This window comes from Lontra canadensis, unplaced genomic scaffold (genome assembly GCF_010015895.1).
Source record: "Lontra canadensis isolate GAN:19392208 unplaced genomic scaffold, GSC_riverotter_1.0 scaffold57, whole genome shotgun sequence".
Taxonomy (NCBI): Eukaryota; Metazoa; Chordata; class Mammalia; order Carnivora; family Mustelidae; genus Lontra; species Lontra canadensis.
In genome coordinates this window covers 11942753-11965908 of record NW_022631051.1, presented here as the reverse complement: position 1 = coordinate 11965908, position 23156 = coordinate 11942753, and the positions used below count along the sequence as shown (strand labels likewise).

The window sequence follows — 23156 nt, the reverse complement described above, 5'->3', positions numbered from 1 at the left end:
GTGGGTGCGTGGATGGAGTAGGCTGTGACCCTGGCTCCTAAGACAGGAGGCTCCCACCTCCCCAGCTCTTTTCCCCTCCTGGCCTCATAGTTACGGAAAGAACTCAGGCAGGCAAGTAGAAAATAACCATATTTAATGACAGTACTCAGTAGAAAAAAAAAAAAAGGCTTTGTACACACTGTACACACATTTACATGACTTCAGAGGGTCCCAGTGCTGGAATGAGGGCTGGGAAGGATCTAGCCCAAGCCAGGATTGAGGTATGTTGGGGCTTCCAGGGCCCAGGGTCTCCAGCAGGAACCCCCCCACCCCCCGCCTCAAGCTGACTCTGGACCTTTTGGCCTGGATCCTGGGGAACACATCACTAGGATCATCAGCTAGAAGGCAGCCAGTTCCAAACACCTACCCAGAGCTGACCTCTCAGGAAAAGGCAGAAGTCTCCCCCACCACATGAAAGCACCCCACAGGGACCTCACAGCAGGGACAGAATGAGGGCTTCAGCTCCCCAGCTCTGCTGAGGTGCTAACCTGAGGGACAGGGATGGAGACTGAGGGCAGCAGTGTTTGAATGTGACCTGCACAGGTTGGGTGGGGCTGGCCCAAGACCACTGTGACCCTCAAGTAACACCAGAGTCTCCTTGCCCAGTCTGAGACAGTTGCTGGCAGGTGACCATGACCTGCATGGCCCTCCCTGCACCCCAACCCCCCTGAGGAAACATGGGTTCCATCCTGTGCCTGTACCCACAGCCACAAAGATGGCCACTGGTCTCTACCCCAGACCAGTGGTCTGGCAGGGGTCAGGAGCCCTGAGAGCATCAAAGTCGAGGTTAGCGGAAAGTGTTGGCAGGCTCGGTACAGCCGAAGAAGTCAGGGCCCACAAGGCGGGGGAAGCCCTCCAAGGCCTTCACCTTCACAGGGTCGAACTTCCAATAGAGGCGACCGCGCAGAAAGTAGGCATAGCCTGAGGAGAGAGGAGGGTCAGGCTGGCATGGGTAGACACTGGCCCTGCACCTGCCAGTCAGAATGTGTCCAGGTCCAGGCAAAGGGGGAGGTCAGATTGCCAGGGCTTGACCACTGTTGCACTCCTTGAAACCTGCAGGTCCCAGCGTGGCCATTCCAGAACCTTCCATCCTTCAGAATCCTACCTTTCCCCAGGTCTGAGCTGGACTATTGTCCAGCTTCACAGATGCCTGGAGTCTCAGAAACTCAAACCCTATGTCTCAGGAAAGCAAGTCTCCCTCCCTTCCCCAGACACCACCGACCCACTCCCTGCCATGTCAGTCTATTCCTATACCTGCCAGTGACTATAGGCAGATGTCCTGAGGCAAGGTGTACCATATGGGTGACCCAGAGCCCCAGAGCCACCACAGGATAGCTCTGCCAGCAGGTCCCGAGGTAGGACAGCACAGAAGCAAGCTTGAGAGTACAGGGGAGAAAGTAGTGGAATGAACATCAGTCCTGCTCTAGTCCTTTGAGATTGTGGGAAGCCAGCCCGGTGGTTCCATGCTAAGCGGCAGGGACTGCCTGGGTGGGAGGCTTGGCTCCCCATGATCCACCTGAGAGGCCCAGTTAGGGACCTCATCACCTGAACCTCTGTTTGCCCCTCTGAAAACTGGCTTTGTAGAAAGTGTTAGGTCAGGGTGCCTGGGTGGCTCAGTGGGTTAAAGCCTCTGCCTTCAGCTCAGGTCATGATCCCAGGGTCCTGGGATTGAACCCCGAATCGGGCTCTCTGCTCAGCGGGGAGCCTGCTTCCCTTCCTCTCTATCTGCCTGCCTCTCTGCCTACTTGTGATCTCTGTGTCAAATAAATAAATAAACTCTTAAGAAAGAAAGAAAGGAAGGAAGTGTTGGGTCAGAGGGCTGGTCTGAGAACTGCAGGAGACACACCAGGAGTTTAGCACCGTGCCCAGAACATCATCAGTCCTCAGCTTGCAGCAGTTATTATTTTACGAATTATGACTCTGGCCCTCAGCTTCCCATCTGCAGCATGGGGGCAGAACAGTGCCCTGGCGCAAGGAGGAGGGTGGATGGGGAAAGCCCTGGACAGAGGACCTGCGATAAGGAGCTAATGCCCAGCCAACTGCTGTGGGGGAGGTGCGGCTCTGGCACCACCACTAGTACCAGCCAGCCACTCCACCCCAACGAACCATCAGCATCCCGGAAGGCGGCGTCGATCTCTGGGGGCACCCCTCGCCAGTCAGTGGCCCGGCGGGGCACAGGGCTGTCTACCCGGTGGGTGCTGAGGTGGAAGCGCCAGTAGTCTCCGCCTCCAAAGAAGTAGATCTTGTTCTTCTCAGGGCCCCAGGCCAAGGCGGCCTGGATGGGGGACCCCAGCAGGCCCAGCTCAGAGAGGGGTGCAGGGCCCAGGACTGGCTTCTCACCGTTGTACACCCAGTATTGAGCACCTGCGGGAGAGGGGAGGTTGCAGTGGAGCTGCCCGACGGCTGTGCCCGGCCAGTGTGGACCCACGTGGCCACCACCACCGCCACAGACCTTCCCCAGCCTCAGTTTCCTTGTCCATAGAACACTCAGGCCAGTAATCCCATTTGACACCCTTATACCCAGAGGGAAGTTAGAGCCAGTGGGGATAAGCTGAGGTGCTGCATGCTCTGGAGGTACCACGTGGGGAAGGTCCTTCTAAACAGGAAGGAGGCCTCCTGAGCTCCCACTCCTTCCCCTGGCATTTAGCTACCTGTGGCAAGCACTTCTGACCAGTTGCTGGGCCCCACCCTTGCCGCAGCAGGCTTGAGCCTCTGTGGCTGAAGTCCCTGCCACCTAGAATGTTCCAGGCTCCTGTCTCTCCCAGGTGAAAGTTACAGCACAGGGTCTGGGGTTGCCAGAACCAGATCGAATCCCTGCTCTGCCTTTTCTACACTGTGCCCTCAGGCGACACTGCCCCCCATCTATTCCCCAGGGACCTCATCTCTAGGGCAGGCATGCTAATCACCCATAACCACCCTCAGGGCACTCTGCCCTGTATGGCTGGCTGGCTGGCTGGCTGGCCCTCTCCTTGGCCATGATGCTCCCGGCTCCCAGAAGTCTCCTGAGCAGAAACTCCAGTCCCCCTCACCTTGGAAGAACCAGATGTGGCCCTGGGCATCTTCAAAGGCTGCATCCACGGGGCTGGGCAGTCCCTGCCAGTGGCGAGAAGCCAGCGCAGGGTAGCCAGGCTGCAGCCGGCCCCCACGCAACCGCCACACAAAGCCCGCCTTGAAGAAGAAGAGCTCACCACGGATGGTAGAGACCGCATCAAAGGTGGCCTCGCAGGCATCCGGAGGGGCTTCCGGCTGGTGTGGGAGAGAAGGGCTGAGAAAGAGCCTTCATCGGAACCATGGAGGGTGAAGGGAGCTGGGAACAGGGCCTCACCTCCAGCGGGGCAATCTCGTTAGTGTCCACCCCGGCCTGGGGGCCCACGGCTGGGGGCCTGGAGGTGGGGGCTGGCCGAGGTCGCCCGTAGAGGTGCTGGATGCCCCTGCGGTCATCTGGACTGAGGCTCAGCGGGTAGCGGAAGGTGTAGAAAGGGGACATAAGTGCCTTAGCAGCCGTCGTGTGCTGCAGCCCCAGCACATGGCCAAATTCATGGGCCGCCACCTGCAGAAGGTCTGTGCCTGGAAAAGGGAGATAGCCCAGCAATCCCCGAACTTCCTGCTGCAAGATACCCAGGCTCCAGAGCCCAGCTCAAGGACTTGTCCCCATTGGCTATGATCTTCACTTGCCCCGGCTGGAAAGCGGGTCCCTAGCCCATACCCTGGTTGTTCCCGATAGTCCAGGTCTCGTCATAGTCGAAGTGGACATCTCCTTCTCGGTGGGTCTTGGGGAAAAAGGCATGAGCCAGGATTCCCCCGGGCCCATCAAATGGCAGGTTGTCCCCATGCCAGTACCTGTGGGTGGGTGGGGCAGAGTCAGCTGCCGCTGATAGGTGGGGTGAGCTCCCCGTGGGTTCTCAGGCCACTGGTTCACCTGGTGAAGTCGATCGTGATGTCAGCGTGGCCCTCATGCACCTCGGTGAAGGTGAGTGGTGTCACCTCGCTCCACACCTGCAGGGCCTCTGCTACCGTCTGCCGCACCTGCTCCCGCACCAGCTGCCATGGGAACCGGAGGATCCTGGGGGGAGGAGGAGGGGCCTGGGCCTCGCTTGGGACAGCTCCCTGCTGGCTGATGGGCCAGGAGTTGCCCCTGGGTGCTCAGCGGGGAGGCATGCAGGAGGGACACAAGCCAGGTGTGCTCTGGGCCTCAGCTGCGGTCCCTCTTCCACAGGGCAACATCTTTGTAAGGGTTTGTATGTCCTTTGGTGCACACAGGTGTCTGCATTTGGTGGAAAGAACGCAGAACCAGGAGGAGCCCCAGGACCCACTTTCTAGACCTGACTGTGCAACTTGCTGTGGGGGGTCCCCAGCCCCTGGCCCCCATCTTGGTTTCAGTTCCCCACCCAGGACATTTCTGAGCTCTGATCTGTGTGACACCGTCATCCTTTACGTGCCTTCTGTCCCAGGGCAACTCCCCATGTCACTTGCAGGAGAAGCCTCAGCTTCTGCATCACTGCCCAGGTTACCTGTCCTGCTCGCTCACCACGGTTCCCACCCGCATGGACTCCAAGCTCTCATCATAGGTCTGAACAATGACATGGCTAATGCCTAGCTCCCCAAGAGGATAGGCCATGTCTCCTCCAACTACCGCAAAATCCCAGGGCCCGGCACTTTCTAGGTCCCCACTAGAGGTTGCCTGGGTGATGGAAGGCCACACCCCTGCATGTCAAGGGATCCACCAGCTGTAGCCTTTTCCAGTGTTGACAGAGCTACGGCCCCCTCCGCGGGCAGGCATGGCCATATAGAGTGCTGACTGTGTGTGCATCTAAGTTGGGGTTCAGAGAGTCGGTCCACGGATGACTCAGGGGTCAGTGGACCCAAAGATCTGTTAACCGCAGAGATCTAGCTCCAGCACGTGTGTCAAGAAGCAGAAGAGGGTGGCTGTTCCCACACAGACACGCAGGTTTGTGGAGACGTTTAGAATCTGCTTGCATGGCCACTGGCCCCTACCTGTAGGTGAGGTCCGTTTTTTCCCAGCGCCCGCCTGACAGCACAAACCGCTTTTGTCGGTTGCGGGCGCTCAACCCATCAGGCGGGTCAGGCACACCGCAGCGGGGGGGTCTGGGGCTGCTGGCAGGCGTGGGACTCTCCTGGGCAGTAGGGGCAGGTGCCAGGCTGCCGGGAGCTGCTTCATGCCAGGGCTGTGACCCCTTCCTCAGAGGGTGGCGGCGGTGTGCATCCTGGGCAGGAGATAGGACGGCAAGGCTTAATCAGTCCCTGGGTCCTCCCGGCCCATCAGCATACCCATGTGCAGCCCCAGCCCACTTTATGGATGGGCAAACTGAGGGCAAGGGGTACAAGTCATCGCACAGCAGGGCCCTTCGGCATGGACAGGTTCAGATTTGCTGAGATTTGTTCCAAGGCACCCTGCTGCCTTCCTGCCCTCTACGGGAGGGCCTGGGCTGCCTATCCAGCCCTCTGGGCCAGTAAGGTCTACTGACTACTACAGTAAGGCGCCTGACTCTCCACACTTACCCAGGAATAGATCTTACAAAGCTTTCAAGGAAAGGCCAGGAAAGCTCTTCCTGCTCCACCAACTGGCCCCCACTTTTTCTCTTTCCTTTCTTCCAGCCTACCACCTCTGCCCTCTCCAGTTAGGTGAATGGGCTCTGACACCCACCACCACCACTCCCCAGTGTGGAAGAGCTGTAGCCCTGCAGTGCAGACTTGATGTGCTCACCTGAAAAATGGGGAGAATACCTCCCCAGTGGCAATCCATGTGTGGGCAGGGGGAAACAGACCATTACCAGTTGCCCAGCCCCCACCTAACCCTGCCCTGCTGGAGCCCTGGCACCACAGATGGGCGTTGAATTCTAACCTGGAGCTCCCACCCTCTGCAACCTCCAGGGTCGGTCGGGGCAGGGGTAGGGGGGAGGTCACAGTTCTCATGCCTTAAAAACAGCAGAAGCTCCTGGAGGTTGGGAGACCCTTCAAGGTCACCCAGCAAGGGCGCAGCTGGGGCCAGGTACAGACTCTGGTGTCCCAGGCAGGAGGCAAAGGGGAGGCTAGCACAGAGCCATGCTGTTTGTTAGGGACTAAGTGTTAGGGCTGACAGGTCTGGGCGGGAGGCTGGGGCCTCCCCACAGCCATATTTGGGGTGGGAGCCAGGCCACCCAGGCTCCACCCTCGCCCTTAGCCTCTGGCAGCTCTCCCAGGCTCTAGGCGTCCCAGGACTCTGATCATTGTCCCAGCACCCCCAGTCTCCCAATTCCAGAGCTACCAATAATTCAGCCTCCCAGAACCACCCAGACTCAACCCCAAGAACACCCCATTAGGAAGGGGTTTTCTGACCCCAGAGGCCACAGCTACCTGGGGTATGAGAAGAAGCCTTTCTAATTTCAGACCAGCTTTCTAATTTCAGAGCTTGCTTCCTGAATGGTTGGTTAGTTCTCTGGCAGAGCCCAGCCTCACTGGCTTGTAGGTTTCCGTCACTCCTGGACTTATTGCTAGGTAAGTACTTCTCATTTGCAGTCCACCTGTATCTAGACTTGGACCCCGCCAACAGTTCACAGACATGCTCTTATCCCTGGGTGGGATCTCTCACTAACTCCACTGTCCTCATCGCCCATTTCTCAGATGAGAAAACAGAGCCCAGAGCAGTTAAGCAATTTGCCTAGGGAATAGCTGGCAGGTGGTAGGCTCTCTGTGCTCATAACCCACTCCCTACCTGCTACCTGGCTGTATTTTTCAAGCTGGAGCCACCCTTCCCCTGGAGGAGGGATCCAGGCTGGCCTCACCTTGGTGACAGTAGAGAAGGAGTGGGAAAATTATTAAGCACCTGCTACTTCCCAGGGCCCCCATCAGCTCACTGAACTCCACCCCAACACCCCCGGTAAGATGGGGAAGATACACATGCGAGGTCTCACGCTGCAGATGTGGATCCCAGGTCTGTGTGCATAGCCATTGGAGCCTGCCCCTTCTCTTCCCCATACTGCCCCCTTTAACTTTCTGGATAAACAGATTCCTTCCCCCAACCCTGGAACAGGCAAGACTGGGTTATTTCCTGGGAGCCTAGAGCCCAGAGCCCAGCCTATCAGGTCTCTTCACACCTCTGTTCAGAATTCTCTCATCTTCTCTGCCCTCCCGTGAGGCCTGGAGCAGCAGGCCATGGAGTGAGGGTGAGTAATGGACACACACACCATCCCTTCCTCTCTTGTCCTCATGAAGCTCTAGATCCGTGCCCAGACCCCTGGAACATGGTACTCTCAGTCCAACAGAAAGAGCCACAGTCTGAGATAGGCCCAGTGACATAGGCCCAGTCCTATGTCACGGTCACCCTGGAGGGAAGTCTCTTCCCTCTTTTAGCTGTGACTTCTCTGTCCGTTGAGGATGGCACCATAGCAGAGGGCTTTAAATAACCTTCTTCTATACTGCCTACTGTAGCCTCTTCCCTGGCCCAGCTCCTTGGCCCTGTGGGCCTTCCCCTCCCACACTTAGATATCTGCTCTCCCCAGCTGTGCTACAGCTCCCAGCACTCGCCCAGGGACCAGCTCCCCAAAAGTTCTCAGACCAAATCATAAACAGGAATTGCACCTAGCAGCAGGGAGCCTGCAGGCCCAGAGAAGAGGGACTGGTGCAGCATCTCCCCCAAAGCCAGAGGATCAGGCTCATTGTCCATGTCACACTCACTGGTGTTGGAGTGAGTGAGCAGGAGGTGCTAGAATCAAGGTTTCCTTTCCAGTATTTGGGGTTTGGAGCCCATCATTTAATGGCTCTTGGCTTCAGTTTCCCCATTACTGGAATGGGACACATGCTCCCTGACCTGCAGACCTCCCATACTTCATCTTTCTGAGTCTTTTCTGGCCCAGGGTCAGGCACCTTAACTGCAAGGCCTGGCACAAAGCCCCTTGCTGATCCCTAAGATTGGTGTGCTTCGTTCTTCTGAGGTTGCTGGGATTCAGTGAGGTGGGGTGGTAGGCACTGACCATGCCTGGCCTCATCTACACCCCTGGGAGGGTTGTGGAGCAGGCACCAGCACATTTCTCAGAGGAAGAAACAGAGCCCAGAGAGGTCAAGGACTTTGCTCAGGGTCACACAGCAAGTCAGAGAAGAGCTGGGCCTAGACCTGGGGCTCGTGACCCCTCCCCTCACGTCTTCAACTGTTGGCCTATCTCCAAAACCCACATTCCTGAGAAATATTTCTTTTTCTGATGCCTTCCCTTCTTTTCCTCAATCAGGAGCCTCTCCTGGGCTTGACATGTGGTGAGCACTGAGCTCACTCACCCCCGCCTTCCTCTTGGGGGCACCAAACCACAGCCTCAAACATACTTGAGGAACTTCTGAGGTGACTCCCTGTCCTGGCTGAGCTAGAGGCTTGGGGTCAGCACCTGGGTCAACTTCTAATCTAGAAAATGGGAGGCACCCCATAGAGGGGAGATAAAGGACCCCAAACCAAAAAACTGCTGGGTAAGACCGGGCTAGTTTTGCCCCTCTCTGAGTGTCAGTTTGCTATTGGTCCAAGGGGTCTTGTTAATAACAGCTCTGCCTTCTACAGTCAGCAGGAGGCGACCGTGATAGGAGGGCACGTGGTCAGACTGTGGGAAGGAATGGGGAGCATCACCACACCATTCTAAGGTGAGGCTCAGAGAGGTCAAGCAGCCCACCCAAGTCGTACACCAGGCAACAAGCAGGTCCCTCTACTGCCCGCCTCCCCCACTGGCTCCAGGAGGGAACATAGCATCAGAGCCACAGGGCTGCGGGGCTTTAATCAAGCCTAAAAGCTCCGAACTGAGATGGATAAATATTTACAGAGCTTTCCTGGCCCTGCCGACACGGCAGCCTGCAGATAAACACGGTGAAAGCGACCCCAAGTGCTCCCTGCATATCTGCGGAGTGATAGACAACAGCCCAGCTCAGACCCGGCCCTGACTGACCCTGCACGAGCGTCAAAGTGGCAGCCACAGGTGACAAGTGTGTGTCCAGCATGACTGGCTGTGCCCTCTCCTCCCATGACCTCATTTAATCCTAGGTGTCTGGCAGTGGGCACTGTTATCCACCCCCTCTCAACCAAGATGGAGGGATGGGGTCCAAAGACACAACAGGACTCACCTAGGGCACATGGTTCAAACCAGATCTCCAACTCCTGAATCCAGGGGCTACCCATAGGGATTCCAGACTGCCCCAAGCTCAAGGGGACTGGGAGGAGTTGGGGAAGAGGCAGAGCCTCCGGACTGAGGGGCCCCACCCTCCCTAACCTACCCATCCTATCCTCTTTTGTTCCCAGCCAGGATGGGGCAAGGCTGGCCAGGGCAGAGCTGGTGTGAGTGGACAGAGGGGGCCTGGCTGGTCAGATCTCCTGCCTAACCAGACCATCCCACAACTCCTGTCTGTCACACCTGCTAATGATTCCATCCCGGCCTGAGCTGTCTGGATGCCCCAGCTGAGGTCCAAGGGGCCTATGGGCCTGCAGTTGCCCTCACTCTGCCTGGCCACCCTTGTGAGTGGTCCTTTGAGGCTCCAGCTGGGCACACAGGCTCTCACACAACATCCCGTGACTGCCCTTCCTCTGGTCACTCTGCTGCCCTCTCACCCAGACTATCTTCTCTCCTAATCACACGTTCTTCTCTCTTCCCTTTCTCTCCCCATCCCCTTCCTTTCCGAGGGTTTCTGCTGCCCACTCTCGGCTCTTCTTTCTCTGTCGCATGCACGAACACACACACACACACCTTCCCTGGAGCTCTCACGCTCATTCTGTCCTGGTTTCACACCTCCCAAACTTGTAGGTGCCCAGGTGGTGCCACTTCTTCCGGGCTCAGACTCCATGTGCCACAGGGCAGTGCTGCCCTCCCAGCTCTTCCTTAATGCTCCAGCTCATTGCAGGGGTGTAGGTGTGCTCACAGAGGCCACACACCTGGAGGCTGACACCAGCCTGAGTCTTTGTCCCCGCAATGAATAGGAGGCCCTGTAACCACTCCCTCTGCTACCTGGCCCAGCACACAGCCCAGTATCTGCAGCTGCGGCCACCGAGGAGCAGGTCCCCACGCTGGGACCGGGAGTGCTAGTCTAGCGCAGTCTCGCCTCACCAGCCGGAGCGATCCCGGCACAGGCTCCACTTGCACACCTCCAGGGACTGAAAGCTCACTATCTTTCACGTTCACAGGAACCCAGAAAGCATTTCGGGTAATGGGCCTCTCCAGGCTACCCCAGACGCCCCCGTGGGTCCAGTTCGGCCCCTGGGCCCAGCCCGCGTGCCTGGCACCCCCTCGGAGAGGAGCGGCCGACCAGCGGCGGGCACTCACCAGGGGCCGCGGGGCCCGGGCCAGCAGCGGCGGCGGCGGGAGCAGCAACAGCAGCAGCGGGAGCAGGAGGGCGCGCAGGACCGCGCTGCGAAACCCGGCGGCCCGTGCCATCCGCCCCGGGGCTGCTGGGCCTGCTGGGCCGCGCCGGGCCACCGCCCCTTATAGCCTCTGCCCCGCCTCCGGCCCGCCCCGGCCCCGCCCCTCGTGCCTTTTGTTCTAAACTCTCCCCGCGGTGGCCGCCGCCAGGGTGGGGGAGGTGGACGAGGAGCGGCTGGCCCCGGGTGGGGCGGGGGGCCGGAGACCCAGTCCTTCCCGGGGTCGGGCGGAGCCTGAGGTCTCTGAGGCCCAGTGCTGGGTGACCCAAGCTAGCTGGTGCAACTCCGGGCCTCAGTTTCCCTGCTGTGCTATGGGGAGTCTGACAGAAGTTGGGTTTTACTCCTTCTGGTCCCTACCCCCCACCTTTGGAAGGCTTTCCCTAGCTGGTCTCCCTGGTGGCCTGACCTCTGACCTATTTCTAGCCTATGACAGGTGGTTGTTCCCATGGGCAAGTTCTACCCCTTACAGCCTTAGCTGATCCATCTGGAAGATGCCACAACAGCCCTTCTGATACCAGGATGTGTCTCAAGGGAAAATGAGGCATAAGGAGGAGGTTGGCCAGCCCCTCAGCTTGGAACAGAACTACAATTTATAAATGGGAAAACTGAGGGCCCAAGAGGAAGGGACCAGATCAGGCTTTCCCAGACCAGCAGGCAAGAGAAGGGGTGGGGAGGGAGGGTGCTATCAGCAGGCTGAGGTAGGTGGGGGGATGGTGTCTGAGTGGGGCACCAGCTGCCCAAGAGACTAACCTGTTCCACAGGGGCCCTAGGGGTCAGGCCCCTGAGATCTGAGAGAAAGGAGGTGAAAATCAAAGGAGAGGGTGGTGTCCATATTCTGGAAGGGACCCTCTGCTCTCATGACCTGGGGCCTCGTCACTTCACTAAGGCAATCTGCTCCATCATGGGCAACCATGTAGAGCCCAGACCCAGGCAGTGGCTCCCATCCTGCCAGGCAGGGTCCTGAGAATCTGCAAGGTGAGACTGTGGGCACCCAGTCTGGGCCGAGTAAGGGAAAGAGTCAAAGAGGGAGGGGGGGCAATTAGATCCACTCAACCCCTCCCTCCTGGTCCCTGTCCCTGGAGTCCTCATAGCCTCTCCAGGAAGGCTCCACAGAGACTCCTAGAGGGACAGGAGAGGAAAGAGAAGACAGACCTCAAGTGTTAGCAATCTATTTCTTTAAAGTGACTCACTTTTGCTTGGGGTGATTTCATCCTCCCTACAATCCTGGTGCCACAAGCCCTGTACTCACCTCCCACCCCACGGCACATGGGACAGTGATAGGGGAGGGTAAAGAAATCAGAGCTCCTCTCAGTCCAAGGGTAATAACATGGTCACCGAGAAATCACTCAGAAAAAAAAAAACAAAACAAAACATAAACCTCAAGTTCCTGAAGGGCTGGGAAGCGTTCTAAATCCACGCCTCCACCCTTCCCTTGGCCTGGAACCAAGGTAGTAAAATCCCGAGGCCACAGGATTCAAATGCCTCTGGGCACCTTTGGAATGGGCATGCTGCTTTTATGTCTCATAAACAATGTCAGTGTCCCGCGCTGCGTCCGTTTTGCGGGTTAGGGTGTCAGGCGGGGTGCTGGGCGAAACGGAGGGGGCGGTCATCCCACCCGAGGAGAGTACTGCAAAAGGCTTCGCAGGGTTGCCAGGCACTTGAACCAGGGAGTCGAAGAGGGGCTCCGGGCGCCCCCTGGCGGGAGCTCTGGAAAAGAATCCCGCCGGGCCTTCCTTTGGGTATTTCTTCCCAGCTGGGTTCCCCTCTATCCCCGCCGCCCGCCTCCCCGGCGGGGGACCCTGAGATCAAGTCGTAGTGGGTAAACCCTGTCGGTAGGAGGGGGACCAAAGCCTGGTCTGGCGCCTGGTGCCCCTCCCTTGCTGGTTCATCCGGTCACCTCCCTGTCTATTTCTTCCCTGGCGATCGGACAGCAACCAACTCCACTCCCTAGGCTCCGAGGTGGTGGATTTTTTTTTTTTTTTAAGATTTTATTTATTTATTTGACAGAGAGACAGCGAGAGGGGGAACACAAACGAGGGGAGTGGGAAAGGGAGAAGCAGACTTCCCGCCAAGCAGGAAGCCCGTTGTGGGACTCGATGCCAGGACCCTGGGATCATGACCCCAGCCAAAGGCAGACGCTTAAGGACTGAGCCACCCGGGTGCCCTCAGAGGTGGTTTTTGAAGGGACTTGGTCCATCACCGCGGGGTCAGCCCTCGGCACTTTGCAGCATTGGCCCGAGTCCCCAGTGCCCACACAGCTCGGGCCAGGCGCAGAGAGTGCAGGATAACACTGCCAGGTAAGAAGGGTGCTGAGACGAGGTGACGCTATAAGGGACAGGTCCCGGAGACCCGCGCGAAGGTGAGCACCGCCCCACTCTCAGCCACTCCCTCTGGAGGCGTATCCCCTAGGCTCCGCCCCCTTGCGCCCGCAGCGTTTAGCGGTGCCGCGTTCGTCCCCGAGCTAGAGCCGCTGTCACTGTCGCCGTCTCTGATTGCGCTTGGCTGCGTCTCACCGCCACCATCATGCCCCGGGGGAGCCGAAGTGCGACCGCCCGGCCAGCCAGGTGTGAGCGGGACAGGAGCGGTTGGGGAGGGGGCTAGGGAAACGTGGGCGCTCCCGCGCAAGGGCGCAATAGCTTGACCTTGGCGGCTGCTGCGCCATCTTGGTGGGGGGAGGGGCGGGGGTGCCGCCACCGCGTGTCTTAAGAGGGTGGTCGCCCACCCTCGGGGCGAAGAGGGGAGGAGGGGGAGGACGGGGTTCGTGTCCAGGAGCTGCGGGCCCCTGGGGTCCCAGTTCAGGGGTCCGGCCGCGATTAACCCTACTTAATTACCCCCGACCCCGCAGCCGCACTGTTCACCCGCCCGCGCACCCGCCGCCCTCGGCCCCTGCACCGGCCCCCGCCTCGTCGGGCCAGCCCGGCTTGATGGCGCAGATGGCGTCCACGGCCGCTGGGGTGGCCGTGGGCTCGGCTGTGGGACACGTCGTGGGTAGTGCCCTGACTGGAGCCTTCAGCGGGGGGAGCTCAGAACCCGCCCAGCCTGCCGCCCAGCAGGTGAGCAGCGGGCTCAGGAGAAACTGAGGCTGACTTCCCATAAGGCTCACACTAGTAGGAAGCTGCTGGAATGTCCAGCGAGAAGTGCTCTGGCACCTTCAGAGCTGCCTCAGGCCCAGGACTTTTCCAAGAAGGGTCTTATTCCTCTCTCTGCTTTTAGCCCCCTGTTGATCACAGGCAGGCTCTCCTAGCCCCTTTCCTGAGGCCAAGGTCCTTAGACTTCTAGGGACCAAGCAGCCTTTTAAAAATGGGGAAACCAAAGCCCTTAGCGATTCAGAGGGTGGCTCAAGGTAACCTAACCCTAGTGGAGGGCTGTTGAAGTTCTGAGCCTGGGCTCTCCCCATTCCCAGGTTCTGCCCTGTAGTCCCCGCATCCCAAGGGCAAGGGGTAGCCAGTAGCAGGTCTGAGCCCCATTTCCTGTTCACCGATGCCCTACTAGGCACCCCATTAGTCCTGAGCCAAATGTGGCTTAGTGGCAGGGTCAGGGGTCAAGAGGATTGCTTTGGCTGAGCCTGTAAGCTGCTAATACTTGTGGGGGTGGGGCTTATACGCCAAGAGTACAAGCACAACGCTTGGCTTTTCTAGAGCCTTCTCCCATCTCTCAGGCCCTGCCTACTCAGTGAGCCCATTATGAGGGAATTGGAAAATGCTGTCCATACCGGCACTAGCATCAGCTGAGTCGGTTTGAAAGGGCTGTGGGCTCCTGATTCTCAGAGCAGCTGGGGCTAGACAGGGCAGGCTGGCCCCTGAGTCACTCAGCCTACCAGGGAGCCCAGGGGCACCTGGGCTGGGGGTGTGGGGAGAGACTGGCGGCCCCCAGCGTTGGAGCCCACTTCTGGGTGCAACCTGGAGCCGACTTTGCTGCCTCCTGTGCCATACTCTAGGCTCCCACCCGGCCTGGCCCCCAGCCTCTGCAGATGGGGCCTTGTGCCTACGAGATCAAGCAGTTCCTGGACTGCTCCACCACTCAGAGTGACCTGTCCCTGTGTGAGGGCTTCAGCGAGGCCTTGAAGCAGTGCAAATACAACCACGGTGAGCGGGCAGCCCCTGACCCAGGCCGGAGTGGGAAGGACAGTCCCTCATGTTGTACCTGCAGGCTGACCACTGGCCCGTGCCACCCCTCTCTCTCTGCAGGTCTGAGCTCCCTGCCCTGAAGAGACAGGTGCAGACTGGTGCAGATCCATGAGCCAGCCCTGCACCCTCCCACCCATCCTCCCCTCTTCACCGACAGCTGGACCATGACGTCAGATTGTACCCACGTAGCTGGGATTGGGAGTGAGGAGGGGGTTTCTCACCCCGCAAATGACCGGAGACACAGATGTGCAATTAAAAGAGTTTATTTTAGAGTGTAGCCTGCCGTGTGCCCTCTCACTAGCCTGTCTACTGGGTAAGGTCAAAGAGCATCACCAGGCGTCCATCTGTACAGTTGAATTGCTTTACCTTAAGCTGACATTCTGGGTGGGGGCTGGGGAGGAGGGCTGTTGAAATCTGATGACCTTGGACAGTCCAGATAGGAGTGAGGCATTCGCCTGGACCCCCAAGGGCATCTGACTCTGGGGACTGGAATCTCTGGACAAGCCTGTTTGTTGTCTTCTGCTCTCAGGGCTGCTTGCTCTCCCTTAACTGTTGTCTCTGCCTCTGGATCCCTTTCTCTGCACCCACATTTTGGGGGCCACCCCCCCATGGTGCCCTCACAGCCACTCCATGACCTTGCCCCTCTGGCTGATGCAACTTCTTCGTAAGTCCAGATTCTGCAAGAAGAATGGCCCTGGGTGGCTCTTTGGGCCCGATCACATAGTAGAGGTCACGGCCAACCCCCTTGGATCGGAGTCCAGCTCAGCCACTTGGCTGTGATGTGCCAGATCACAGGACCTGCTGGAACAGACAAGCAGGCCCTGCACAGCCAAGGCAGACCTCACGATCACGTGCTCTGGGCTGCTGCCTTCATTGAGTGCATCAGCCCTGCCCTGAGCACCTACTGTGTGCTAGGCTCTGTTTGATATCTCCAGGCCACAGAGGATGTTCCTGAACTTGGGTATTCAGAGTCCAGTGGAGTGGTGGGGATGTCTTTCGGGCCAGTGTGTTCCACCTTGTTGGTATTTGTGTGTGTGTGCAGGGGATGGTGGTTGTGGTCTATTGGCACACATAAGCCTGTCCCCTGGGACTTTGGGTGTGAGCATCCCCCCAGGTGTCCGTGTCTCCTTACCTGGCCGGCTTCTGGCCCCAGCTAACGGGTCCTGGAGGGCAGGGAGCCCATCCTTCGTGACCTTGAAAGGGGACCTTGCTCCTGGTGCCCACGCCGAGTGCTCGTGCGCCTCTTCTGGCCATCACTTGCAGGGTGTAGGCCTGACAGGTGGCGAAGCTCCTCTGGAAGGCCCAGGAAGCCCTACCTATGGGTGCTGGGGAAAAGGTGCACCCTCCCCCTGGGGCTCAACCGTGACACTCACCTGCGAGCTCTGGATACTGGTCATCCAGGTTCTCCAGGAGGGACTCATAGCGGGTGGGGGCCCCACCCTCCCCCTCTGTGGAGGGAGGAAGACCAATTCCTGACCGGCCTGCTAGTCCACACCCCCACCTCACTCCGGACCTGTTTGCTGGGCCTGGCTGGGGCCGACAAAGCATTGGATAGAAAGGGTCAGGGCTAGGTCCTGGCCGAAGGTGGGCGGGGATGGCCAGGGCCTCAGGTGGTCTCGAATGCTGCCCCCCTCCCTCATTCCAACATAACTCCAGGGGGAGATCTTGGGCCCCACTTACTGAAGATCTGCACGAGGACATAGGTTCCACGCTCCTGTAGCAGGGGGCTGCCCATGGAAGGGGCCTGGGATGTCCCCTCCTCCAGTCCCTTATCCAGACTCACCAAGTGCCCATCCGCAGCCAGGAGGGCAATGATCGCTGGGAAGGCAGAAAGGGAGGCAAGGCAGGGCTGGCATCTCTGCCTGGGGGCCCTTAGCCCCTCCTCCCCAGCACCCCGCCCTGCCCCCTTACCATCCGGGGGCACCTGCCCCCTCTGCCTCAAGTGGGCTCTGAGGGTCACGGGGCTGCACCAGGTGTTCACCAGCTCCCAGCAGCCAGCTGTAGGGGTGGGCAGAGGTGAGTGCATGCGACCCCCTCCTTCCCCCAATCTGGGACCATCTGTCTCTCTTCCATCTCTTCTCTAACCAGAGCAGAGAATTGGGCTCCATTATTGAGCCTGTACCCTCCATCCATCTCTTGAGGTGTCAGTGACCAGGGCACACAGCTCCTGTCTCGAAGTGCTGCCTCTGCACAGGACCTCACCTCCTACCCCAGCCCCACCTGCCACTGGAAGTCGGGAAGTCTGCAGCTGTGGCCAGAGCTTTAGGTGCCTGATGAACCCTGAAGCGTGACCACTCACCGAATTAGAGATTGTGTAGTTCAACAACACACCCCATGGTGAGGTGGTGGTTGGTCCTCTAGAGGAGCCATGAGAATTTCCAGGACCCAGCCATCAGGATTGCCCCACAACGGGACTCCAAGCACTCTCTCTGCCTCCTTATAGAGCTGTTTCCCTAACCTTCCACCATCCTCTTACACAAGTGCATCCCCCTTCCCCACACTGCCTCCCTAATCTCCCCCAGGTCAGAGGGAAGCAAGCCTCTGAATGTACCACCCCTCTACCCATCTGTAGGGACAGGGGACCCCACTTACCTCCAAACATCACTTTGATAAACATGGCTGTAGGAGAGAGGAGACAGATGTGGGGGCTTTGATCCCCCAATCTGATTTTCCAGCTATGGAAGGATCTAGGGCTGAGATCTAATGGGGAGGATGGCACTGCCAGGAAATGTGTGTGTGTGTGTGGGAATGGGTGGGTGGATCCGGGCTTAGGTCCTTGCTTGGCCCCCCTTAGGTCTAGACTCCACCAGTCTAAAGGGGTTCCTTTGGCTTCCTCTTCCTCTTGCCCGCTGGTTCAGAGCAACCCGAGGAGACTGAGGCCCTCCCAGCTTCCAAGTTGGTCTCCATGGCAGTGGGAGCTGCCAAGTCATCTAGGCAGGAAATGCCTTCCCCCACCCCACAGTATCCCGGTAACAGGATCTGGTGCAGGAGTACAGGCACTCCCTAAGGCAGGGCTGCCATGGGGGTTCAAGGCTTGTGGTCCAGGGATGGCCCAAGACCACATCCCCCACCAGTAGAGAGAGAGACAGAGCTCCCAGGCTGAAAGCGGGGAGATTCCTGGATCAGGGCCCCTTGTCCTGGGAAAACTATGAGCAGGTAGGGCTATGGCCTGATGGAAGCAGGGAGATTCTCAGCACCCTTGTGATCCCCTACCTTCTCAAGGCCCCCTTCCCTGTCCTCACTTCCCTGCCCTCTCTGCCTTTCTCCTCACCTCCACCCTCCCCTCTCTTTCCTTCTGTCCTTGTTTCTCTCCTTGTTTGGGCAAGTTTCTTGAGCTATGATTTACATACAGTAAAATTCACTTTTTCGTGTTTTCGAGTTTTGACAAATCTCATAGAACCACCACCGCATTCGGGAGGCAGATCATTTCCCTCATCCCCAGCCCCCAAATTCCTTTATGCCCCCTTGTAGTCCGTGCCAGCCTCTGGCCACCACGGCTCTGTGTCCTGTCGCTGCCTTTTCCAGAATTGTGAAGGGAATCATGCAGCATGGAGCCTTTGGAGTCTGGTTTCTCTCACTCAGCATGCAAGTCACTCAACAGCTCATTCCCTCTTGCTTCTGAGGAGGGTCCCATTGTCGGGGTGTGCCTGTGTGTTGATCCATTCGCCTGCTATTGTTTGGATAGTTCTTAGTTTTTTGCATTTACGCATAAAGCCAGGAGAGACAGTGGCAGACAGGATATTGTGTTTCTCTGCCTCTGCATCCATGCCCATCCTTTCTTTGACTTTCTCTCCCCCTTTCTCTTCTCTTCATCATCTTCTTTCCTTCCTTCCCCTTAGCACCCTCTCTGTCTCTCGGTTTCTGTCTCCTGCCCCCCTCCATGAGCCCCTACCAGACCCCTTCAGCCAGAGTGCCAGGTAGGTGTCTGGAGCAGGCTTCCGACCTTTGCCAGCTCCCTTTCCCCAAGGTTTTAGAAATGCACCGCCCCCCTCACCCTCCACCAGGGTGATTAGGCTATATGTCCTACCCGCTGGGCCACTGACTCCGGAGGAGGACTGGATCCTCCGAGCAGCTCACCCAGCTCTCAGCTCAGTGCTCTGCCCCCGTGGGGGATGGGCAGTAAGAACACGGCTCAGCAGAGTCCTCGTGAGGATTAAACGTGGTAACTCTTTTCTCTTTTCCTTCCTTACCCCTTCCTTCCTTCCTTATTTCTCTTTCTTCCCTTCCTTCTCTTTTATTCTTTCTTTTTTTTTTTTTTAAGATTTTATTTCTTTATTTGACAGACATAGATCACGAGTAGGCAGAGAGGCAGGCAGAGAGAGGAGGAAGCAGGCTCCCTGCGGAGCAGAGAGCCCAATGCAGGGCTCGATCTCAGGAGCCTGGGATCATGACCTGAGCCGAAGGCAGAGGCTTTAACCCACTGAGCCACCCAGGCGCCCCTTTTCTTCTTTCTTTTCTGTTCTTTTATTTCATAGTAAACTCCACACCCAGTGTGGGGTTTGATCCCTGAGATTAAGAGTTGCATGCTCTACCGACTGAGCCAGCCAGGCGCCCCTTAAACAGGGTAACACTTTAAAATGCTACTTTGGCGGGGGTGGGGTGGGGGGTGGAACCTGGGTGGCTCAGTCGTTAAGCATCTGCCTTCAGCCCAACTCATGACCCCAGCGTTCTGGGATTGAGCCCCACATCAGGCTCCCTGGGAGCCCCCTTCTCCCTCTCCAGCTCCCCTGTGGCTTGTGTTCCCTCTCTACCTCTCTCTGTCACAAATAAAATCTTTAAAAAAATTATGTATTAAAAAAAGGGGTAGGGGCGCCTGGGTGGCTCAGTGGATTAAGCCGCTGCCTTCAGCTCAGGTCATAATCTCAGGGTCCTGGGATCGAGCCCCGCATCGGGCTCTCTGCTCAGAGGGGAGCCTGCTTCCCCCTCTCTCTCTGCCTGACTCTCTGCCTACTTGTGATATCTCTCTCTCTGTCAAAAAAAGAAATAAAATCTTAAAAAAAAAAAAAGTACTCAGAATGCCACAAGTGCTCAGAATGAGCACTGTGCCAACAAATAGTATTTTGCAGATTTATTTAAACACTGGACACCACTGTCCCTGGGGACCTGTGTCCGGCAGACCACAGGTCAGGAGGGGTGGCAACCAAATTCCAGAAGAATGTCCATGCAGAGCCCTGAAGCTCCAACAACCATCCTTCTTGTCTCAAGGGTTCATTTCCAGTGCTGCCATGAAGGAGTCTTTGAACTTGAGTGTCTTGGAGATGCCCTAAGGAGATGTTAGAGACAGAATGGGACCCGTTTGGGGAGGTGGGGCTTTATAACCTCCCCCAAGGGAGCTCTCAAGGCTTTGAGTTAATGAGAACGTGCTGTTTTAATTATATTTTTATAATTATTTAGGTATGCTAAGGCCAGCAGGCCAGGAGATTGCCTTTGAGAAAAGAGTTTGTTCCCCCAGATCTCTAGAGCATGGGGCATGCGGCACCACAGAGGGACACATAGGGAAGCACCCACTGGGTCAGCAGGCAGAAGGCGAGAGAGAGCCCTGTAGTTTCTTTATCTCTATTTTTTTTTTAAGATCTTATTTATTTATTTGACAGAGAGAGACACAATGAGAGAGAGAACACAAGCAGGGGGAGTGGGAGAGGGAGAAGCCGACTTCCCATGGAGCAGAGAGCCCAGGACCTGGGATCATGACTCCAGCCGAAGGCAGACGCTTAACCGACTGAGCCACCCAGGCATCTTGGTTGGCAAGTTAAAGGAGCTGACCATGTCAAGTGCTAGTGAGGATGTCTCCGGACTTCTCCCACCCGCTGACGGGGGTGCAAGATCTATACAACCCTGTTGGGAACACTAGTAGTTATCTACTAGAGATAAATGCGCATGTTCCCTCCACCCAGCAACTTCTGTCCTGGGTGTCTACCAGAAGAAATGAGAACACAGGTGCACCAGCAGTTTTATTTGTAATGGCTAAAGACTGGAAAGCACCCAATTGTCTATTAACAGGAGAATGGCAAAGGTATGGCTTTGCGGTGGTCTATCCACATACAACTATGAGAATGAATTAGACACCGCACACATATGGGTGATTCTTATAACGCTGAACAGAAGAAGGAGGAGCAACAGGAACACAGTGCCATTCCCTAGAGTTGGCGTTCTAGAGCAAGCAAAATTGATCTAAGTGATTTAAATCAGAATGATGGTTACCCTTGGGGTTAGAGAGCCTGTTACTGATGGGGAAGGCACATGAGGGAGCCTTCTGTGGAGATGGAAACATTCTAAATTGTCATCTGAGTAGAGGTTGCAGGGTATAAGTATAAATAAAATCATCAAGCCAGGGGTGCCTGGGTAGTACAGTCGGTCGAGTATTTGACCCTTAGTTGAGGCTCAGGTGATGGTTTCAGGGTCATGGGATTGAGCCCCACATCGGGCTCCACGCTCAGCATAGAATCAGCTTCTCCTCCCCCTGCTCCTCCCCTATTCTCTCTCTTTAAAATAAATAAATTAAAATATTAAGAAAATCATCAAGGCATACACTTAAAAATCTGTACACCTTACCCTACGTGATTTACACCTCAATAAAAAAGCATCTGTCCACTATAACTGCACGTGTATGTGTGGATTTCTGTTCTCAGGAGGCCCTGTGGGGCCAGGCCATCCACATTTGGAAAGATAGGGCCCGCCGTTGGGCCCCAGCCCCTGTACCCCCATGCCCCCACCCCCAGTCAATGGGCTGATTTGCATGCCTTGTCATGGTCCAGGGGCTTCCCCTGCTTGTGCTCTGAAGCACCTGGGACACTCCCAACAGAGCAACTCCTGTCTGCCTCCCTGCCTTTGGTCATGGCCTGCTGGCATCTGGCCCTCCTTCTGACTGGGACCCTCCTGTCTGGTAAGCTCCCCCAGGCTTGGCTCACCTGGGGTCGGGTGGGGGATGGCACGGGCTCCAAAAGGCCCCTGCAAGGAAACAAATCGATGTGGGCAGTGGGAGGGTTCTAGAAGGGGCATTAAGGTGGAGGGGAGAACTGGCTACAAATAACTGCCCTAGACTTGGGGCATGTCACTTCTCGGTGTGGGCCTCAGTTTCCCCATTTGTGAATGGGGAATGAGCAGATTATTAGCATCCCTTCAGATTCTGATTATTTGGGGTCTCAGAAGAGATTGGAATTGGTCAGTCACCTTTTTAGTTTTTCACGTGGGAAGCTACCCCAAGGGCCTCAAAGACAAACTATCCTTGACAAGATTCCCAGCAGCCAGTTGTCTGAGGTTGACCTGAAGGATGGGACAGCCCAGGAGGCTTCCAGGTGGTGGCAGTAGCCAGAGTCTGGAAGAGCCAGTGTGACTGGGGTAAGGAATGGGGGCTGGCAGAGAAGGACCCAGAGGCCACCAGTCCCACACTCTGAACTCTAGGTGCTCAACTGAACACAGATTCTTGGGAACATAGCACAAATGAGGACTTGGGGGTTGTCAGCCTTGTGCCCCACACATCTCAATTCCATGCACAGGTCTATGAGCCTTTCGGGAGTCAGAGTCTCCTTGGAGAGAGACCAAGCCTTTGTGGGGTGGGGACAGGAAGAAAGGAGCCCACGAGTCTCTCTCTCTCTCAGTCTCTCAGCCAGGCTTGCCCCAGCCAGATGCACTGCTGGTCTTTCCAGGCCAAGTGGCCCAACTCTCCTGCATGCTCAGCCCCCGCCATGCCACCATCGGGGAGTACGGCGTGTCTTGGTATCAGCAACGGGCAGGCAGTGCCCCCCGATACCTCCTCTACTACCGCTCAGAGGACAACTACCACCGGCCCCCTGACATCCCTGACCGCTTCTCGGCAGCCACAGACGCCGCCCACAATGCCTGCATCCTGACCATCAGCCCCGTGCAGCCTGAGGACGACGCAGATTATTACTGCTCTGTGGCTTACACATCCTAGGGGTGGAGCGTGGGCTTCTTGTCTGCCTCTCATTCCTGCACTCTGATCTTAGGCCCCCCTCTTTCTCCAAACCTTGAACTTTCTCCTCTGTAAAATGGGTTAACAATATTAAACATGTAAAAAAAAATAATATCAAGCACATGAACAGTAACTATTCTGAGGGCCATGAAATTCCTGCTGAAAAAGTGACTGGGAGTGTGGGGGTAGGGATTCTGGGGATTGTTACAGAAGAGGAAGCACCTGAGATCCTTGGGGCGGGGTCCAGCCTCTCCACTGGCCCCCAGGGGGCTTAGACTGGTGGCCTGGGCTTCCTGTGACCTGAGGAGCTGAAGGAAGAGAAAAAGGAACCAGCTCTTGCTGCTCCTAGCTCTGCATGGCTGGCTGTGGTTCAGCGCTCAAGGGGTGGCTGGACTGGGTCCTTATGGAGCCCCTGCTTACTCCTTGATGGGGCATGGAGGAGGTATGAGTATGTATGTGGGGTGGGGCCACTCGGAGGCACCCCAGAGCTCGGACAGAGGGTGCTCATTGCAGGTGGCAGCATCTCTATCTTTCTAAGTGTTTTATTTATTTATTTGACAGAAAGAGATCACAAGTAGGCAGAGCAGCAGGCCGAGGGAGAGGAAGAAGCAGGCTCCCCGCTGAGCAGGGAGTCTGATGTGGGACCCGATCCTACAACCCTGGCATCATGACCTGAGCT

The 23156-nt window shown here is 57.1% G+C and overlaps 4 protein-coding genes across 6 annotated transcripts; 2 read left to right on the top strand and 2 right to left on the bottom strand.

The window, feature by feature from the left end:
- Positions 1–304: 304 nt before the first annotated feature.
- On the bottom strand, positions 305–10442 carry MMP11 (matrix metallopeptidase 11). The gene is made up of 8 exons (XM_032876001.1): positions 10323–10442; positions 5035–5264; positions 3959–4102; positions 3746–3879; positions 3365–3606; positions 3069–3285; positions 2146–2403; positions 305–960 (listed from the first exon to the last, which is right to left on the bottom strand). Exons 1-8 carry the CDS (start codon positions 10431–10433, stop codon positions 827–829), a joined length of 1470 nt encoding a protein of 489 aa, XP_032731892.1. The 5' UTR covers positions 10434–10442; the 3' UTR covers positions 305–826.
- A 2420-nt stretch (positions 10443–12862) lies between these two features.
- Positions 12863–14821, top strand: CHCHD10 (coiled-coil-helix-coiled-coil-helix domain containing 10). The gene is made up of 4 exons (XM_032876000.1): positions 12863–12981; positions 13263–13470; positions 14355–14502; positions 14605–14821. The coding sequence occupies exons 1-4, from the start codon at positions 12941–12943 to the stop codon at positions 14622–14624; spliced, it is 417 nt and encodes a 138-aa protein (XP_032731891.1). The 5' UTR covers positions 12863–12940; the 3' UTR covers positions 14625–14821.
- A 430-nt stretch (positions 14822–15251) lies between these two features.
- CUNH22orf15 (chromosome unknown C22orf15 homolog) lies at positions 15252–18611 on the bottom strand. Of its 2 annotated transcripts, none has more exons than XM_032875997.1 (7): positions 18572–18611; positions 17137–17163; positions 16456–16542; positions 16225–16362; positions 15918–15992; positions 15677–15837; positions 15252–15345 (listed from the first exon to the last, which is right to left on the bottom strand). In XM_032875997.1, the coding sequence occupies exons 2-6, from the start codon at positions 17159–17161 to the stop codon at positions 15698–15700; spliced, it is 465 nt and encodes a 154-aa protein (XP_032731888.1). In that variant the 5' UTR covers positions 17162–17163; positions 18572–18611; the 3' UTR covers positions 15252–15345; positions 15677–15697. The 2 variants fall into 2 exon arrangements, with proteins under 2 accessions (XP_032731888.1, XP_032731887.1); XM_032875996.1 differs by lacking the exon at positions 18572–18611 and adding an exon at positions 17352–17443.
- On the top strand, positions 17446–22552 carry VPREB3 (V-set pre-B cell surrogate light chain 3). Of its 2 annotated transcripts, XM_032875998.1 has the most exons (3): positions 17446–17700; positions 21300–21427; positions 22143–22551. In XM_032875998.1, the coding sequence occupies exons 1-3, from the start codon at positions 17693–17695 to the stop codon at positions 22457–22459; spliced, it is 453 nt and encodes a 150-aa protein (XP_032731889.1). In that variant the 5' UTR covers positions 17446–17692; the 3' UTR covers positions 22460–22551. The 2 variants fall into 2 exon arrangements, with proteins under 2 accessions (XP_032731889.1, XP_032731890.1); XM_032875999.1 differs by lacking the exon at positions 17446–17700 and having other exon boundaries at positions 22191–22552.
- Positions 22553–23156: the final 604 nt, after the last annotated feature.

Excerpts from the sequence above, each read along its gene's own strand:
- CUNH22orf15 (XM_032875997.1), bottom strand. The coding sequence starts at position 17,161 with ATGTTTATCAAAGTGATGTTTGGAG. Across the intron at positions 16,543-17,136 it reads TATCAAAGTGATGTTTGGAG|CTGGCTGCTGGGAGCTGGTG; the intron begins GTAAGTGGGGTC and ends CCACCCCTACAG. Across the intron at positions 16,363-16,455 it reads GGGGCAGGTGCCCCCGGATG|CGATCATTGCCCTCCTGGCT; the intron begins GTAAGGGGGCAG and ends CTGCCTTCCCAG.
- VPREB3 (XM_032875998.1), top strand. Across the intron at positions 21,428-22,142 it reads GACTGGGACCCTCCTGTCTG|TCTCTCAGCCAGGCTTGCCC; the intron begins GTAAGCTCCCCC and ends TCTCTCTCTCAG.
- CHCHD10 (XM_032876000.1), top strand. The coding sequence starts at position 12,941 with ATGCCCCGGGGGAGCCGAAGTGCGACCGCCCGGCCAGCCAG. Across the intron at positions 13,471-14,354 it reads CCCAGCCTGCCGCCCAGCAG|GCTCCCACCCGGCCTGGCCC; the intron begins GTGAGCAGCGGG and ends GCCATACTCTAG. Across the intron at positions 14,503-14,604 it reads GCAGTGCAAATACAACCACG|GTCTGAGCTCCCTGCCCTGA; the intron begins GTGAGCGGGCAG and ends CTCTCTCTGCAG.
- MMP11 (XM_032876001.1), bottom strand. The coding sequence starts at position 10,433 with ATGGCACGGGCCGCCGGGTTTCGCAGCGCGGTCCTGCGCGCCCTCCTG. Across the intron at positions 5,265-10,322 it reads CCCGGGCCCCGCGGCCCCTG|GATGCACACCGCCGCCACCC; the intron begins GTGAGTGCCCGC and ends TCTCCTGCCCAG. Across the intron at positions 3,286-3,364 it reads ACGAGATTGCCCCGCTGGAG|CCGGAAGCCCCTCCGGATGC; the intron begins GTGAGGCCCTGT and ends CTCCCACACCAG.